The sequence below is a fragment of the Polypterus senegalus genome, chromosome 12 (genome assembly GCF_016835505.1).
Source record: "Polypterus senegalus isolate Bchr_013 chromosome 12, ASM1683550v1, whole genome shotgun sequence".
In the NCBI taxonomy this organism is placed as follows: Eukaryota; Metazoa; Chordata; class Cladistia; order Polypteriformes; family Polypteridae; genus Polypterus; species Polypterus senegalus.
In genome coordinates, this window is record NC_053165.1 from 154,058,186 (window position 1) to 154,077,388 (window position 19,203).

A 19,203-nucleotide genomic window follows, 5' to 3' on the forward strand; every position below is an offset into this window, starting at 1 on the left:
ATACCTGAACTAATTGTTTTCTTGCGTAACGAAGCTGAAATGCTTTTAGACCCTGTACATAGTGCCGTTTCACAAGACTATACTAATATAGAGAAAAGAGAAAAAACTGACAAAAGTAGGTCTCCTCAGAAGTACGGACAAAGATCAGGAAGTATTTTCACCACCAATATTTCTGATGAAGCCCAAAAAGATACTCAAGGAATCTCTGTCAAAAATACATGTGCATTTAAAAAACCTTGTGCATTTTGCAGTGATTTGCATATACTTGCCGAATGTAAAAAAATCAAAGAATTGCCACATAAAGAAAGAATAGACTTTTTAAAATCTAAAGGTTTATGTTTTCGCTGTCTCAAACAGGGTCATCTAAGTAAGAATTGTAAAGAGAGAATGAAATGTCAGACATGTTCCTTACAGCACCCAGATATCCTGCACATTCAAGGGGACAGTGGAGCAGTACTAAAGCTACGGCTAGTGTGGCAACATCTACTGAAACAAAACCGAAACTGGAACTTGTACCTTTACAGGGGCTGGAGAAGAATGTGCACTGCAAGTAGTTCCTGTTAAGGTAAAATCCAAGAAAAGTGAAAGGTATGTAGAAACATACGCCTTTATAGACCTCGGCAGTACAGTAACAATTTGCACTGAAAGCTCCAGAGACAACTGAGCCTTCAAGGGAAAAGGACGCAAGTATTCCTCAAAACTATGAGTAATTACGATGATGATTCAAAATGCTAACCCAATGTTCTGTTTTATCAGATTTACAAGTCTGTGGTCTCAATGATGTTAAATATATTGATTTGCCAAAGGTCTTCACACAGGTCTCCATTCCAGTGAACAGAGAAAGCATTCCACTACAAGAAGATATCGATAAGTGGGCATATCTTAAAGAGGTACGTCTAACTCATATTGACTCTGAAGTTGATCTTTTAATAGGAATCAACTATCCAGAAATCTTCAAGCAGTCACGAATCATACCTAGCCAAGAGGTGGACCTCACGCTATGAAGACTGCACTTGGATGGGTGGTTGGTGGACCATACAAAGAGATAGACGACCTCACAAAACAAAGTGGTAAGACACATAAACATTCAATCAATCGTGTCTCAATAACAGAAATTGAAGATATGCTGCTGCAACAGTATAACACAGATTTTCCAGAGCGCAACTGTGAGGAAAAGAGGAAATGTCACAGGAAGACATCAAGTTCATGCGCATAGCTTCAGAATCTGCAAGACTGGTAGGTGGCCACTATTGTTTAAATTTGCCTTTGAAGGATGAATCACTTAAAATGCCGAATAACCGCTGCATTGCTGAACAGCGTGCTATTGGACTCAAAAGAAAATTGAGCAAAAATTCAGGTTTCCATGAAGACTATAAAGCCTTCATGAAAGACATTATAGACAATGGCTATGCTGTTAAAGTACACAAAAAAAACCTGAATTGTAATGAAGGCAGAGTGTGGTACATCCCACATCATGGTGTGTATCATCCAAAGAAAAATAAGATTCGAGTAGTCTTTGACTGCACAGCCACCTACCAGGGGATTTCACTTAATGAACAATTACTAAAGGCCCTGACCTAACTAACACACTCATTGGTGTCCTTACAAGATTCAGAAAGGAGCCAGTAGCTTTAATGGCAGACATTAAGTCAATGTTCTACCAAGTTAAGATACCAGATAAAGACACAGATCTTTTACGTTTTCTATGGTGGCCTGAAGGTAATCTAAGTAAAGACCTAGAAGAATTCAAAATGACAGTACATCTTTTGGTGCTACTTCTTCACCCAGTTGTGCTTCTTATGCTTTGCGTAGAACAGCCGAAGATGCCAGAGATACATTTCCTGAGGAAGCTGTTAACACCGTTCTCAATAACTTCTATGTGGATGACTGTTTAAGGTCAGTGACTACAGAAGAACAAGCAATAAAGCTGGCAAAGGACCTCCAAGCTCTATGTCTCAAAGGGGGATTCCATTTGACTAAGTGGGTGAGTAACAACAGAGCAGTTTTATTGTCCATACCAGAAGAAGACAGAGCTCATGAACAAAAGGACTTAGATTTGAGCCACAGTCTCCTTCCCACAGAGCGTGCCCTGGGCATCCAGTGGTGCACAGAAACTGACAGTTTCAAATTTCAGATTAAGTTACAAAACAAGCCCGCTACAAGGCGTGGTATCTTGTCTGTTGTTAGCTCAGTTTATGATCCACTTGGTTTTCTAGCACCTGCTTTATTGCCAGCGAAGCTTATTTTAAAAGACTTGTAAAGAGAAATGTGGGTGGGATGAAGAAGTAGAAGTTAAACACATTCAGAAATGGAAAAATGGATGGATGATTTGAAGTTACTTACAGACTATAAAGTGAACAGATGCTTCAAACCTACCGGGTTTGGAACCATAAAGACAGCACAAATGCACCATTTTGCAGATGCTAGTGAAGATGGGTATGGCACTGTCACCTACCTTGTCTTAACCAATGAAGAGGGCAAAAAGCATTGTTCATTCCTGATGGGCAAGTCAAGAATTGCACCATTGAAGCAGGTCACGATTCCAAGAATGGAGCTGACAGCAGCCATTGTGGCAGTTAAAATGGACAAAATGCTTAAAGGTGAGCTTCAAATGCCTTTACAAGAATCTACATTTTGGACTGACAGCACCACGGTGCTAAAATACATCTCAAACGAAAGCACTCGATTCAAGACCTTTGTTGCCAACAGAATCTCCGTGATCAGAGATCATTCACAACCATCACAGTGGAGGTATGTCACATCTGTCCTTAATCCGCTGATCAAGCCTCTAGAGGGCTGAACATAGAAAACTTTCTCAAGAACACCAATTGGTCACATGGTCCAAATTTCTTATTGAAGTCAGAACGTGAGTGGCCAAAAAGACCAGATCAACTGAATGATTCACTTTTTGAAGATGATCCAGAAATTAAAATTTGTGCAGTTAACATGACAAGAGTAGAAGAGGCGACCGAATCCATCAACAAACTAATCACTTACTTTTCAGATTGGCATCGCTTGAAGAAAGCAGTAGCTTGGTTTCTCAAGTTTAAAGACTTACTGCTGAACTTAAGAAATGAAAGAAAAACATTTCAACTAGAAACCAGTCAGACTAAAGGTAATCCAAAAGAACAAGAATCACTCATCACAAAACACATGAAAAAATATAAATGGTCTTTAAAACCAAGTACAATTTCTCTAGATGACTTAGTTAAAGCTGAAACAGAGCTTATCCGTCTAAGTCAACAGCAAGAATTTCCAGAAGAATTAAAAGCTCTAAAGAAAAGACTTGTGTTAAAAAGAACAGTCAAATCTATAAACTCGACCCGATCATACAAGATGGAATATTAAGAGTTGGAGGAAGACTCTGTAAAGCTGCAATGCCCGAAGAAGCTAAACATCCTGCAATTTTACACAAGCATTCACATATTGCAACTCTCATATTGCAACACATTCATAAACGCGCGGACATTGTGGGCAATTATGTGCTCGCACAATTACGCCAGAAATACTGGATACCTCAAGCAAATTCAGCTATCAGAAAAATAATTTCAAAGTGCACAACATGCAGAAGATACAATGCGAAAGCAGGTGAGCAAAAAATGGCAGATTTGCCAGAAGATCGCCTAGCATCAAACCAACCACCGTTCACTAATGTTGGAGTTGATTATTTTGGTCCCTTCCAAGTCAAAAGAGGAAGAAGTCTAGTCAAGCGGTACGGAGTAATCTTCACATGTCTAACAACCAGAGCTGCGCACATAGAGATCGCACATAGCTTAGACACTGATTCTTGTATCCAAGCATACTCCGATTTATGGATAGAAGAGGACAAGTTAAAATCATGCGCTCAGACAATGGAACAAATTTTTGGAGCAGAAAGAGAGCTACGAGAAGCTATTAAAAACTAGAACACAAAAATCAGTGACGCCATGATGCAAGAACAAATCAAATGGATTTTTAATCCGCCATCAGCCTCTCACCAAGGTGGAGTGTGGGAAAGACAAATCAGAAGCATAAGAAAGATCTTAAATTCAACACTAAACCAACAAACACTCGATGATGAAAACCTTCCTACAATGATGTGTAGAGTGGAATCAATACTCAATAACAGACCCCTTACGAAGACATCAGATGATCCAAATGATTTGGAACCACTCACACCCAATCACTTGTTATTATTGAAGACAAAACCTGAAATACCACCTAAACTCATTTCAGAAAATGAACCATACCCAAGAAGACGCTGGAAACAAATTCAATACATGGCCGATTTGTTTTGGAAAAGATGGTCAAAAGAGTATTTGCCAATACTTCAAAACGTCAAAAGTGGCTTGCACCAAGAAGAAATTTTGAACCAGGGGACGTTGTTCTAATTGTAGATAAAGCTACACCTCGCAATTCCTGGGTAATGGGTCGAGTCATCAAGACAATGCCAGATGCCAAAGGTGCAGTCAGAAGAGTTTGTGTGCAGACCAAAACCAGCACACTGGACAGACCCGTGAATAAACTGTGCCTGCTTCAAGAAACAGCCAATGTTTGAAATATGAAATTTTTAAAATGTTTGTTTGCAGTGTTATTGCTAATGATTTGAAATGAATAGTTAATGTAAAAGTAATTGGCTCATATTGAAGTAAAGTAAAATAATTGTCTCCGCTCCTGCATAGCCAATTAGGGGCCGGAAATGTAAGAGCCAATCTTAGAAAGTTAAAGTTTTGAGTTAAACTCATATTGATGTTTGCTTAATTTGAATAGAATATTAATGTCTTTCATAGTCATAGCTTATGGTATAGTCTTTTCCCCCTATAGTTAACAAGAGATAGAACCTTCTTACTATAACTGAATAACAGTGTGATAATAAGCTCAGTTTGTTTGGAACAAGTCCCAGTAAAGAAGGACTTGAAAGACCCATTTAAGCTTAGAAATGGGATAAGCATACAGTTTTCTGACCGTTTTGAAATGGTTCAGAAATATTAAGTAAATAGTAACGATTTGAGATGTAACAAGATTAATCTATAATTGAACTTTTCTTAACATTAATTTTTCTCTTTTTTTTGCTATTTTAATTTCCTTTTTTTTGTGTAAACTGTTTTACTTTAAAACTTAACTAAACTTTAAAAAACGAAGATACTTTGTCTGTGGAATCATTTCTGCGCGTCAGGCTTTTGTTGAATCCCATTTTTGAGTTGAAGCTGCAGAACTTTGATAATTTTGGGAAAAAGAAAACGCAGCTACAGTACATATGTGACATTTCAGCAGATGCAGTGATACAATGCATTGCACTTGATATTCCAACAGATGGTGTGTCCCAAACCTTTGTAGTAATAAAATACATTGCATTTGTCAGTCTAGCAGATTGCATGTCCCAGACATGTGGAGTAATTAAATGCATTGCATTTGACATTCCAACAGGTGGCATTTCTCAAGCATTTGTAGTGATAAAATGCTTTGCATTGTCCATTCAATAAATGGCACATTCCAGATATTTGTAGCAATCATTAACACTGTTTTATGAATTCCATACCAAATGACATATAGCACAGACATGTCAACTGGACACACACATTGTATTAAGGCATTATTCCAATTATTGTTGCAGCTGGAAATTTCCAGCTTGCTGGGAGTAGTGGGGAGGGCTACAAATATGAAATGATGGGCTTGCCTCCTGTCTGCTCATAATCAACAAGTAAAGACAGGGAGAGACAGTGGAAGTGCTGAGGTCTAATTACGTCATTAAAATAAAAAATAAACTGATGGCACAGATGATAACCCTGTCACCTTATGATTCCCGCATGCTGGGTTCAAAGCCCATGCCTGGTCAGTAGCGGTCTGGTGTTCGCCCGTTTTCCCACTACCTGTGTAGGGTTGATTTGTATGCGTTTCAGCACTAGGTGGCCCTGTTCTGTGACTTTGAGTGGTCCGCCACTTCTTGGCTAAGCCGTTGTTGCTTCTTTTGATGCTTCCACTTCACAATAACATCACTTACCGTTGACCAGAACAAATCTAGCAGATCAGAAATTTCACATCCTGACTTGTGGCCATAATGGCATCCTGTGCCGGTGCCAGTGGCCGATCTCTCCAGTACAACTCATTCTACTGCCAATGGAGATTAGACGGCTAGGGGGCTGTTAAAAGTGAAATGCCCAAACTCGGTCATTTAGAAATATCTTGAAAATTCATATTTTAACAGATGGCAAGGTGATTCACGCTAGACAAGTGACCAGATCAGGCTGCTTTTTAATGGTTAGACTGCTCATTAAATGTGGAGAATCCCAGCAGCGTCAGGGAGCATAGTAGAGGCCAAATGTGGGTGGGCACTAGTCCGTCATAGAGCAGACTACAGAGCATGTCCAGTCGTCTGTCAGAGGGTGGCACAGGTTCTACTGCCTCACAATGCAATGCCCTGCGTCTGTGGCGTTTGCATGTTCTCCTGCGTGCCTTGTAGGGTTTCCTCCGGGTATTCACAAAAACATTCAAGTTATGCCCGATTTATGATCTATGGGTGGATCCTGCCTTGTATTCCACACTGTTTGGGTGACCTCTGGCTCTCCGAGACGTAAAAGTAGAGGGATGTGGGGGAGCCAAATGACGCCTCCTCTCCACCGCTGGAAGAATTCCTGGCCTGAAGCCACCTGCCCTTGTCACGTCACTCATTTATTCATTTACTGTGAATGGTGATTCTCAGGTTTCCTGGGAGGTGCCTTTTCATGTCTTGCCAGCCTTTTCTTGGGTATCCATCCATCTTTTCTTTGGATTTTTTTAAGGAATTACATTTTTGACACTTCATGAATACATTTTTAAGCATGGATTAGACACTGGGTAGTGCCACAGCTTCATGAATTTACTATCCTAGGACCAAATCCCACACCCAGGCTTTAGTGCTGTGTGGAGTTGGCACGTTCTTCTCATGTCTGGGTCAGACTCCCCCTCTCCTTTGACGGGCTGATTAGATGGGTGGGTGTGTGCGTGAGTGGGCCTTGTGATGGATAGGCATCCTATATATTTTTTTTTTTCTGTGCCAGTACTCCTTTGTATACTTCTGAATATTTGTGAACCTCTTTCATATGGCAGGCGAAACATGATTTAGATGTAAATAAACCAATACATCTTCAAAGTAAATAAATAAATAAATTGATAGAAAAATAAATCCTCACTAAATAATAAGTGAATAAATAATTGAATATTATTTATTTATTCATACAAAAGATTAGTCAGTCAGTCAGTGACTCATTCTCCAACCCACTATATCCTAACACAGGGTCACGGGGGACTGCTGGAGCCAATCCCACCCAGCACAGGGCGCAAGGCAGGAACAAATCCCAGGCAGGGTGCCAGCCCACCACAATGCAAAGATTATTGATTTATTTATTTACATATTTTTTTTAATGATTTAATTATTGATTTATTTATTTCCAGATTTATGGATTTCTTCATCTCTATGTTAATGAGATGGGCAGTCCTTAACCTTTTTCTAATACCCTATTGGTCAGGTGGACTGTACTGATGTGCACTCCATTACCTTCGCCTTGCTTGGATGAGAACATTGCTAGCTGCCTTTCTTATTGGCTAACAACAGCTAGCAAAAAAAAAACCACAAACAAGATTCAACCAATGACGAATGCTTTACAAGTTCTCACTACTGACCTACGCTCATTAACTAATGAAGTTCAGTTTTAATGGAGGGATTCATGGATAGTGTGGCACAGCACAATGGAGTGTAGGCCAGACCGCAAGAGGTTAAACTAGCGGTTTCCTTGTGGAAGCCATCGCATGACTAGAGAGACGAGCCGAGAACGAGCCGATCAGTTACAGTTGCTTTGCTCTGGTTTGCCCCCCTGACCACAAGTGCTTTAGATAAACGGTAGGGCTGCCCACCTCATTAACACGGAGGTGAAGAAATCTAAAAATAAATAAACCTGAAAATAAATGAATCATTAAATCAAAACAAAAATTAATGAATGTTTGGTATGAATAAATACAGCAATCTTATTTATTTATCTATTCTAAAGATTTGTTTATTGATGACAAGGATTTATTCATTTCTACAAACAATTTATTTATACCAAAAACTGGTTGATTTATGCATGTATGTATTTGCTTATACAGTACGTCACATTTCCTCCTTCAAACTTTGAGCATTGGAAAGGTGCTCTATAAAGACAATTCATTATTATTATTATTAGCAGCAGTATTATTATTCCTGCCTTGTGACCAGTGCTGCTGGGATGGGCTCCAGCCTCCAAGGACCCTGATTTGGGCTAACAGGTCATGAAAGCTCTTGTGCTTTATTGCTGTCATGAATGTGTGTCTGAGTCTTAGGTGAAAATGTACTTATTATTTATTTAAGAATATTTTGAATTTCATGTCACCATCTTGTTGTGATGGGTGGTGTCAGTGTGCAGTGTTTAGACTCGGGTGCCGCTGTGTTGCCCACAGTTGCTGTTGTTTGTCATTTTCTAATCCGCTTAATCCAGACCACTGTCACATTGGTGCGGGCGGGGGGTGGATCTATACCAGCAATCACAGGGCAAAAGGCAGGAGCAGACCATCGACCAGGCGCCAGTCCATCTCAGACCAAAAACACACACGCACACGCCATGTGCAAGTTGGGCGAACTGGAAATGCTAACATCTCTGGATTGTGATAGGAAATCAGAGCACCGGGAGAAAACCCACGGAGAACATGCAAACTCCACACAGGGAGGACCCGGGATGTGATCAATGGCCTCCTTTTTCTACCACCCTGGTTACTATTATGATCTGGCAAATTACACATTTTAAGGACAACTTCAAATAAAATATTCAAATTGTTTGTTTTCCAATAAAAAAATGAATTATAGATATAAAATATTTTTTGACACCAAGAGCTTGGATTTAAAGCCTCCTTTGTTGTATCCTACTTTGTTAAGACGTTCATAATTTGTTTACGCTTTATCACAATGAATGCCACCATTTATGCATTGTTATGACCGTCTCCATGGAAATCCTTCCCGGAATTCTGCCCTGGTTTGTGTTGTCATCTGAGCGACGTCCTTAAGAAAAATCTAATTTTTATTTATGCTCTGGCTAGTGAATCTTTTGCTCTTTTTTTTTTTGACCCCAAGCACTAAAGTATACAGGGTCCTCACAAAGGTTCTCCTCTCTTCCCGAAGTCCTCTGTTATTGCAAGGCTTTGACCTGAAAAGACCAGCCTTTAGTTAGATAATAAAACACTACTTTGTGTGTGTGTGAGTGTGTGTGTGTGTGTAGGAGGGGTGTTCTGGGTTCGGTTCGGTCCCCCCGAGCAATCTGATTGGCCAGTTTGGCTTTGGTGGCTCACCAGTAGATATGATGACACTCTATACAGTATTAGGAGTGTAAAATTCAGTTTCTGATTGTGACTCTTTTTTTGTAACAAGAAAGGAGTTAAAATGGAGCACTTCAATGACAGCAAAGCAAATAAAATATGAGTGATGTTAGATCGCTTAACACTAACAAGGTGACAACCCGAGCCACCTTCAAAGGTGGGAGGCACATGCAAGAATACAAATGATGTTTTCAAAGCAGGTCATGGGGAGGGGAATCTACCATTGGTGGTGGTCAAAATGACCGGAAATGCGACTGAGAGAGGAAACGCTGGGCAAGAGAGGCTGAGACCCTCGAAGAGTCCAAGGAAAGCTGTAGGACAAACACACATTACTGAGCAATGTAAATGCTAACTAAATACTAACAAGTTGACAACCCAAGGCGCCTTCAAAGAGGGGAAGCATTTGCAAGAACACGAATGACCTTTTCATTGCCATTAATGGGGGACCTTCTCCTATTGATCGTAGTCGAAAAGCGAAAAGGGGGCCAGCAATGCAGCTCAAAAAGACAGGAGTCTGAGAAGCAGGCTGAATGGGAAGGAGACCGAGAGAGGCAGAACCAGACAAGTGGGGTTCAGCCACACGAATGATACCGAGGAGAGGCATAGGAGGAGCGCTGAGAGTCGCCTTCAAAGACGCAAAGTATTGACAAGGATGTAAATAATGTTTTCACAGTGTGTGATGGAGTCAAAAAGCAGACAGGAGACGAAGACGAGCAAGATGTCTTTACGGAAACACGATCAAGAGAGGAAGGGACTGGCAAGAGAGGTGCTCAGATGCACGAGGATGCCAAGGAAAGGCATAGGAGGAAGGGTGAGGGCATAGACAGGGCAAGACATATTAAATATTGTTACCTTTATTGTATTACCCGTCTTCGACAAATACGCATAGCTAGTATTAGGGAAAAGGCACACCATTTTTGTTTATGGCATTTATAAAGCTGGCACAAACCAACTGCCACTGAGTGAAAAAGTAATTGCCCCCTATACTTGATAACTGATTGCAGCACCTTTAGCAAGGTGGTTCTAACTGCAGCCTGCAATGCGTATGACGTAGCTCAGGTAAGGCCCATGACATCAGTCACAAAATGCCCGTCAAGTCAGACAACCCTCCGGTAACCCTAATCTTAATTATAGGGTAATGTGAGAGGCGTTTTGTGATGTTGGAGTGTTACGTGATCGACCTCATAGGCACTGCGGTCTGTCTGTTGGCCTTCAACGGCAATGAATACAACCAAATGCTTCCTTAGAGTGAAATTTCAATATTTCACATTGTTGTCAAAGAATATTAGCACCTGAGCCAGATGTCAAGTGTCGTAGCAAAAGGTCCAAATACTTGTCTCCATGTGATTACGTCAGATTTTGTATTTTTTAAGAAATTCGTCAATTGTCATTTTGGGGAATTGAGTGCTGCTTGGTGAGAAAAGAAATGGAACTTAAATGATGTTAGCACAAGGCTGCCACATAACAAAATGTAAGAAATGTCGATCCATCCAACCCGCTAATCCGAACTACAGGGTCACAAGAGTCTGCTGGAGCCAATCCCAGGGCACAAGGCAGGAAACAAACCCCTGGCAGGGCGCAAGCCCACCGCAGGGCACACACACACCAAACACACACTAGGGACAATTTAGAATCGCCAGTGCACCAAACCTGCATGTCTCTGGACTGTGGGAGGAAACCGGAGCACCTGGAGGAAACCCACACAGACACAGGGGGAACATGCAAACTCCACACAGGGAGGACCCGGGAAGCGAACCCAGGTCTCCTCACTGCGAGTCAGCAGCGCTACCCACTGCGCCACCGTGTCATCAACAACCACATTTCAAATGACAATCCTGCCTCCCGATTATGGAGTGGAGTTCTGTTTGGAGAAACAAAATATGAAAACTAACGGGGCACCATCTCTCTCATATCTCTCTATTATAATTAAAAAAACCTGCGACGAGACTTTTTGAAAGATTTATTTTCCCAAGTCCCGCGAGTTGAGACCTTGGCCTCGAGATTTTTTCAAGCCACGCCCTCTTCTCAACCACGCGTACGGTACTCTCACCTCATTTGAATGCTTTTGAGAGACATTTTCTGCTCTCACGGGTCTTATTGTATAACTTACTGCATACATTTTAACGTTATGATCACGGAGAAGCGTTTGCAAAATAGAATCGAAAGAGTTAAACGATCGGACGTATTATGGATTTTCTATATTGTTAGAAGAATTTCTATGTCCAAATGTATCGCACTTTACACGAACTGTACAGTATCTGCAAAACCTTCACATGCATTTATTGGTTACTTTGCAATATAAATGATTAACTCCTAACGATGTAGATATTTTTGTCTGTGCTGAAATTCCAGAGAAACTTATCCTGAATTATGGTATAAAGTCATTAAAGTCACGTCTCACTGACCTCATTTAAAAGATGTGACTCCAAAAAAAAGTGTTTAAAGAAATTTCATAAAGCTTTAGTTAATTCAACAGATAGGCTATGTCTAAGGATGGCTTTCCTGATTATCAACGCAGAGATAATCGCCACAAACAACACACTTATCATGGAAAGAAAGTTGTTAAAATTGTGATGATCGATAATTCAATGATAACCCGTATTTGCTCAAACGTTTCGATGGTCGTATTAATGTCAAGTATTGGACATTGGTTATGAATGTAAAGCTATGTTGTCACTTAAGCATTAAATTAGAGAAGTAAATGTTTATTATATTAGAATGGGAATAGGAATATACCTACATTTAGATTTCCTCCAAGTGTTTCAGGTGGTCATCAAAGGAACGACTGAAACACTTGGAGGAAATCTAAATGTAGGTATATTCCTATTCCCATTCTAATATAATAAACATTTACTTCTCTAATTTAATGCTTAAGTGACAACATAACTTTACATGAGTTCATCTACAAGTACATTAATAAAGGGCACGATAGAGTACGCATAACGTTATCGAAAGAACAAGCACAGGTCGAAGTTCAAGCATATTTAGACGCTCGGTACGTCAGTGCAGTGGAAAACGGGTGCCATTTAATGCAATTGCCAATGCGGTCGAAGTCATTCTGTAGAATTAATACCAATTCATTTACCAGGTCAGAATATGATTCAATTTAAAGAAGACGAAGAAGCACAAGCTTTATAGGTGGCGAATAAATAAATAAATAAATAAATAATTGGCTTATTTTGAACTTAATAAAAAAGATATAAATGCAAAAGCATATACGTTTTCTTTCAATTAATGATGTTTGACTATTTTTTAATATGGTTAATTACTCGCTGTAATGTAAAATAATTCTATTAAGCAAAAGTAACAGTTCCCATAAAAATAGCAATCTGTTTGATCCTCTGACCCATACACGACCGGCCGAACTGTGTAGTGGCTGGGCCGGGAGGTGGCGAGCGAAGAGAGCAGAAGGCAGAACCCCCTAGAACTTACATTTATTTGCTTAGCAGACGCTTTTCTCCAAAGCGACTTACACAAAAGGTCAACTTAATCGAGTAACAGTGGGCCTCAGTCTGCTTGTTCATATCTATCTATCTATCTATCTATCTATCTATCTATCTATCTATCTATCTATCTATCCGTGTGTTTTATTGCAGTTCTCCAAATACTTTATTCCCTCGTGCCTCTTAAAAGCTCCAAGAACTGATTCAACTGCCTCTGATATCTGCCGACTTCTTTCTTGCCCGCGGTGCCACAGAGACTGGCAGTGCCGGGCAGTTGCGCAGATCGCACGTTGCGTTATATGCTTAGTAGCGTCTGACACCACGTGGCTCATCTGTTAACTTCTAAAAAGTAGTCAAAAAAACAGGAAGCCACGAAATTTAAGAGTGCAATTTGCGAGCCTCGGGGGTGGGGCGCTGCACGGGGTTCGGAGGAATGCGTGCGGTGCGCTGCGCTGCCGTGCAGAACAGAAAGCCGCTGGAGAGCCGCGCGGACTCCTCTGCTCGTCTCTTGTGAGATTTTGCATTGTAGAATTTGCAACGTAACGGTCCAAATCTTGTGGTCCGTGCAGTAGTAGTTACTAGAATTCACAGGTGCAGTGCCACTTGGACTTGCTGACAAAGCGGTGCACCGAAGCTCAGGGAGTTTGTACGGCGATATCCTTTAATTTTTGATTTTTTTTTTTTAAATGTCCAGGCGAAGGAATGTAAGAAGAAAATGGACAACTGCTGACCTTTGTGTTCTATTTTCCGATTTATAAAAATCGTTGGCATCCTTTATTACATCTAATGTTTTATTCATGTCCTGTGTCAGTTTCTTGACAGGAGAGCACGTTTGGTCGCAATTTTTGTTAAGACATTAAACAAAACGGACGCTTATTATCTGCTATTAGAAATACGTACAATAAGAAGTGCAGGAAACCAAAAGCGGAAATACGGAAAGACTGGCAACGTATAAAAGTTTAGCAGACATCGCGCTGCACTCCCACCTCGGCATACCTTAAAAATAAAGTATTATTCTTTTTTAATTCTGTTGATCAAGAACACGCAATGGTAGAAGGCTATCAGCAGCGGTGGTCGACTCCTTTTAATCTTCATTGTCCTCCCTAAAAAGTTTCTTTTAAACTTCAGTGTTTTTTCTTGCTATTTTTTAAATCCACTGGGCACTTGTCACAACTGCCTTGCGATTTGCGGTTTTTAAGTCTCCTCATCTTTGTGGATCGGACCTGCTGAATTTTTTATTTTTCATTTCATTTTGCCTCTTTTGGAAGATTTCACATTTTTTTGAAAAACGTTATTAAGGTAAGAAGTCTAAGAAATGTTCTTTTGTTTCATTTAAGAATGGAAAGCTACAGCCGGTGTGGTGTAGTGGATGAGGCTATAGACTTCAAAGCTTAATATTGTGGGTTCAAGTCCTGACACAGCGTGACCACCACTGCTCTGACTGGGAAAGCAGAAGAAATGCAATCAGTTGTAACTCACAAGTCGCCAGTCACCTTAGATAAAAGCATCGGCCAAAATAAGTAACTGTAATGTAAATGTTGTTTAAGGTTGAGTATAGACAGGCAGTTTGGTGTAGTAGGTAAGACTTGAAACCCTGAAGTCGCGGGTTCAAATCCCACCACGAACACCAATGTGTGACTGTTGGCAAGTCACTTCACCTGCCTGTCCTCTGATTGGAAAAACAGAAGAAATGAAAGCAGTTGTATCTCAGATAGTGTTAAGTCGACTTGGATAAAAGTGTCAGTCAAAATAAGTAACTGTAATGTAAATTTTATTGAAGGCTGAGTATAGGCAGACAGTGTGGCACAGTGGATAAGGATTTGGACTTTGAATGCTGAGGTTCTGGGTTCAAATCCTGACACAGAACAGTCATGATTACACTAAGTAGAAAAGCAGACAAAATGTAACCAATTGTATCTCAAATGTTGGAAGTTGCCTTGGATAGAAGCATCAGCCAAAATAATTATAATGTAAATGTTATTTAAGGCTGATTATATGCAGGCAGTGTGTTGTAGTGGAGAAGACTGTAAACCCTAAGGATGTGAGTTCAAATCCCACTTTGACACCGCCGTGTGGCCGTCAACAAGTCACATTGTATATCTCAATGCATGTTCTCCCCGTGTCTGCGTGGGTTTCCTCCCACAGTCCAAAGACATGCAGGTTAGGTGCATTGGTGATCCTAAATTTTCCCTAGTGTGTGTTTGGTGTGTGTGTGCATGTGCCCTGCGGTGGGCTGGCACACTGTCCGGGGTTTGTTTCCTGCTTTGCGCCCTGTGTTGGCTGGGATTGGCTCCAGCAGACCCCTATGACCCTGTAGTTAGGATATAGTGGGTTGGATAATGGATGGATGGATGGATGTATATCTAAAATATTGTTAAGTCATCTTAGATAACTTAGGCATCAGTCAAAATGTAAATGTTCTTTAAGGTTGAGTTACAGGCAGACCATGTGGTGTAGTGGAGAAGACTTTGAACCCAGAGATAGCGAGTTCAGATCCCACTGCTGACCCCACTGTGATAAAGTCACTTCACCGGCCTCTGAAGTAATTAAAAAAAAAAAAAACAAACAAATGAAAGCAATTACAGGGGGATCCCAAATGTTGTAAGTTGCCTTGGATAAAGATGTCAGCCAAAATAAGTCACTGCAATGTAAATGTTATGTAAGGTGGAGTATATGCAGGCAGTGTAGTGGAGGAGACTTTAAACCCTGAGGTTGGGGGTTCAAATCCCACTTCTGACACCACTGCGTGACCGTGAACAAGTCACTTCACACGCCTGTGCTCCAACTGCAGAAACAGAAGAAATGGCTACAGTTGTATCTCAAATATTGTAAGTCGCTTTGGATAACCTAGTCAAAATAAGTAATTGTAATGTTATTTAAGGCTGAATACAGGCAGGCAGTGGGGTGTAGTGCCGGGATTCTCAACATCGGACCCCCTGTGGTTGCAGGTTTTTGTTTCAACCGGCTTGTGTTTTTAATTGGAATCTTGGGCTAATTAAATGAACTGTTATACTGGTATTGCCCAGATTCTGTGTTTTGGGAACAATATAGAAATTAGAAAACTAGCTTTGGTAAAAAAAGAAATATATATATATATATATATACAGTATATTAAAATATACTAAGCAGTTATATATGGGAATAATGTATTTTTTTTTTCTTTATAACAATATTTTCATCTAAACGTTCTTTCTATTTTTCCGGATGTTTTAAGTGTTTAATTAATCCACTATTTTCTCATTAGTGGGCCTGAAGCTAATTCAGTGTTGTTTGTCTCCATGTCTGCTCTGCTCGTTTTTAATTGTCATTAATAAGATACAATGAAGGGGGGAAAACTGCACAGAGAAAGGGCAAAATAGAATGAAGGCAACAAAAAACAACAACAACAACAACAACATTTATTTCTATAGCACATTTTCATACAAACAGTAGCTCAAAGTGCTTTACATATTAAAGAATAGAAAAATGAAAGACACAATTATAAAACAAAATAAATCAACATTAACATCGAATAAGAGTAAAGTCCAATGGCCAGGGGACAGAAAAAACAAAAAAACTCCAGACGGCTGAGAAAAAATAAAATCTGTAGGGATTCCAGACCACGAGACCACCTGACCAGTCCCCTCTGGGCATTCTACCTAACATAAATGAAACAGTCCTCTTTGGATTTAGGGTTCTCACGGAAGGGCTTGATGATGATGATGGTCACGTAGACTTCTGCCTTTTAATCCGTCCATCATTGTTGGAGCATCATGAAGCTTTGAGTAGGTGGGGGTGACGCAGGCCACCACCACAAAGAAACCGGAAAAAGAAACAGAAAAGAGAGTAGGGGCCAAGAGAGTTAAGTATTTAAATCTCTAGCAAAGGCAGAAACATTTCTAAATGTCTTATAAATGTAAAAATCACGCTGCTGTGCTTTGTTAATGTAGAATACGAGAAGAGGAATAAAAACAGCTAATTAACTGAGACCAGTGTGTCACTGATTATGAATCTGGTTGAAGCAAAAACCTGCAGCCACAGTGGGCCGCCAGGAGCGACTTTGGGAACCCCTGGTGTAGTGGATTGGGCTTTGAATTCTGAGGTTGTGGGTTCAAATGTCACTGCTGACACCACTGTGTGACCCTGAGCATGTCACTTCACCTGCCTGTGTTGTAATTGGACAAAACAGAACAAATGAAAGCAATTAGATCTCAAATTCTGTAAGTCGCCCTCGATAAAGGCATCGGCTAAAACAAGTCAGGTAAATGTTATTTAAGGGTGAGTATAGGCAGACAGTTTGGACTTCAAACCCTGAGGCCGTGGGTTCAAATGCCACTGCTGACACCACTGTGTGACCCTGAGCAGGTCACTTCGCCTGGCTTTACTCCAATTGGAGAAACAGAAGAAATGTCTCCAATTGCATCTCAAATATTCTAAATCGCCTGGGATAACTTAGTCAGAATAAGTGATTGTAATGTTATTTAAGGTTGAGTACAGGCAGGCAGTATGGTGTAGTGAATAAGGCTTTGCATTTTGAATTCTGAGGTTGTGGGTTCAAATCCCACTGCTGACACCACTGTGAGCAAGTCACTTCAACAGAACAAATGAAAGCAATTAGATCTCAAATGCTGTGAGTCGCCTTCGATAAAAGGCATCAGGTTAAATGTTATTTATTTGGTAGGCAGGCATAGTGTGGACTTCAAACCCTGAGGCCGTGGGTTCAAATCCCACTACTGACACCACTGTGTGACCCTGAGCAGGTCTCTTCACCTGCTTGTGCTGCAATTGACAAACCAAAGGAGATGTAACCGATTGTAAGTTGCCCTGCAGAAGTACTGTATATGTACACGTTTAATATTGTGCCTTTTTTCCCCTTAGGGTCCCAAGAATGGCTTCAGAGACCTGCAAGTCATCAAACACCACATTTCAAACGTCATTCCTGCCTCCGGTTTATGGAGTGGAGTTCTTTTTGGCCACGGCAGGCAACAGTTTGGCAATCTGGCTCCTGTTAACCCGCGAGAGGCGTAACTGGCACACGGGTGTGGTGTTCTCCTTCAACTTAGCGGTCAGCGACTTGCTCTACGTCTTGTCCTTACCGCTGCTGGTGGTCTACTACACCCTGAACAAAAACTGGATTTTCAGCGAGCCCCTCTGCAAAATCGAGCGTTTCCTGTTCACATGCAACTTGTACGCCAGCATCTTTTTCATCACCAGCATCAGCCTGAATCGCTACGTTGGGATTGTGCACCCGCTGTTTGCTCACTCCGAAGTGCGCCCCCGGCACGCCAAACTGTGCAGCGTGCTGGTGTGGATTATGGTCATAGGGATATCGGCTCCCACCATTGTGTTCTCTCAGACGAATACACCAAAGAGCAACTGCACCGAGTGTTTGGGCTCAGCCTCGGATGCCAACCTGAAGACGTATTTAACTTACAGCCTGTTTTTAGTGTTTTTTGGGTGCCTCCTGCCCTTCCTGCTGACCTTTGGATCCTATGTCTGTATTTTATGCGTAGTCTGGAAGAACGACAACATCTCGAAAACGGAGAAGAGGAAAGTGGGCCTCATGATCCTGACGGTGATTCTTCTCTACACCATCTCATTCATTCCCTATCACCTCCTCCGAAACATCAACCTCTACCACCGAATCAACAACATTGGGCACACCTGGGTCTTCCAGGCCTATCAAGTGACCAAGGGGCTCGTGACCCTGAATATGTGCATCCACCCTCTTCTGTACGCCTCGGTCTTTGACAGCATGCGCCACATCTGCAGCTGCGTGAAGGAGGTGCTGAGCACTGACAGCAGGCCGGGCGGGCAATCGTAAGGACTGCACGAGTTCAAAGCCCAGCCTGGGCAGCGCCCATTGGCTCTGACTTTCAGTTTTGTATTGTTTTGTGTTTGTATGCCAGGTGATTGGCGACTATCTGCTAGAACAGTGCTTCCCAATCTCGATCCTGGGGACCCACTGTGGTTGCAGGTTTTTGTTCCAACCCGATTCATAATCAGTGACAACACCTCATAACATTGAGCTCATTTAATTAACTTCAATTAATTCATTAATTTCTCTTATTCTACATTCAGAAAAGCACTGCAGCATGATTTTTACATTTATAAGACATTTAGAAATATTTCTGCTTTTGTTAGAGATTTAAACGCTTAACTCTCTTTTGTTGATTTCATTCTATTTTGCCCTTTCTCTGTGTGGGTGGCACAGTGGCGCAGTGGGTAGTGCTGCCGCCTCGCAGTTAGGAGACCTGTGGGTTCGCTTCCCGGGTCCTCCCTGTGTGGAGTTTGCATGTTCTCCCCATGTCTGCGTGGGTTTCCTCCCACAGTCCAAAGACTTGCAGGTTAGGTGGATTGGCGATCTTAAATTGTCCCTAGTGTGTGCTTGGTTTGTGCGCTGGTGCCCTGCCCAGGGTTTGTTTCCTCGCTTGCGCCCTGT

At 41.2% G+C, this 19,203-nt stretch overlaps 1 protein-coding gene across 1 annotated transcript; it reads left to right on the plus strand.

The window, feature by feature from the left end:
• Positions 1-13,207: 13,207 nt before the first annotated feature.
• Positions 13,208-18,784, plus strand: p2ry11 (purinergic receptor P2Y11). The gene is made up of 2 exons (XM_039770362.1): positions 13,208-14,081; positions 17,640-18,784. The coding sequence occupies exon 2, from the start codon at positions 17,650-17,652 to the stop codon at positions 18,583-18,585; it is 936 nt and encodes a 311-aa protein (XP_039626296.1). The 5' UTR covers positions 13,208-14,081; positions 17,640-17,649; the 3' UTR covers positions 18,586-18,784.
• The last annotated feature ends 419 nt before the right edge of the window (positions 18,785-19,203 follow it).

Bases quoted from the DNA above. Each gene is read 5' to 3' on its own strand.
- p2ry11 (XM_039770362.1), top strand. From the start codon at position 17,650: ATGGCTTCAGAGACCTGCAAGTCATCAAACACCACATTTCAAACGTCA.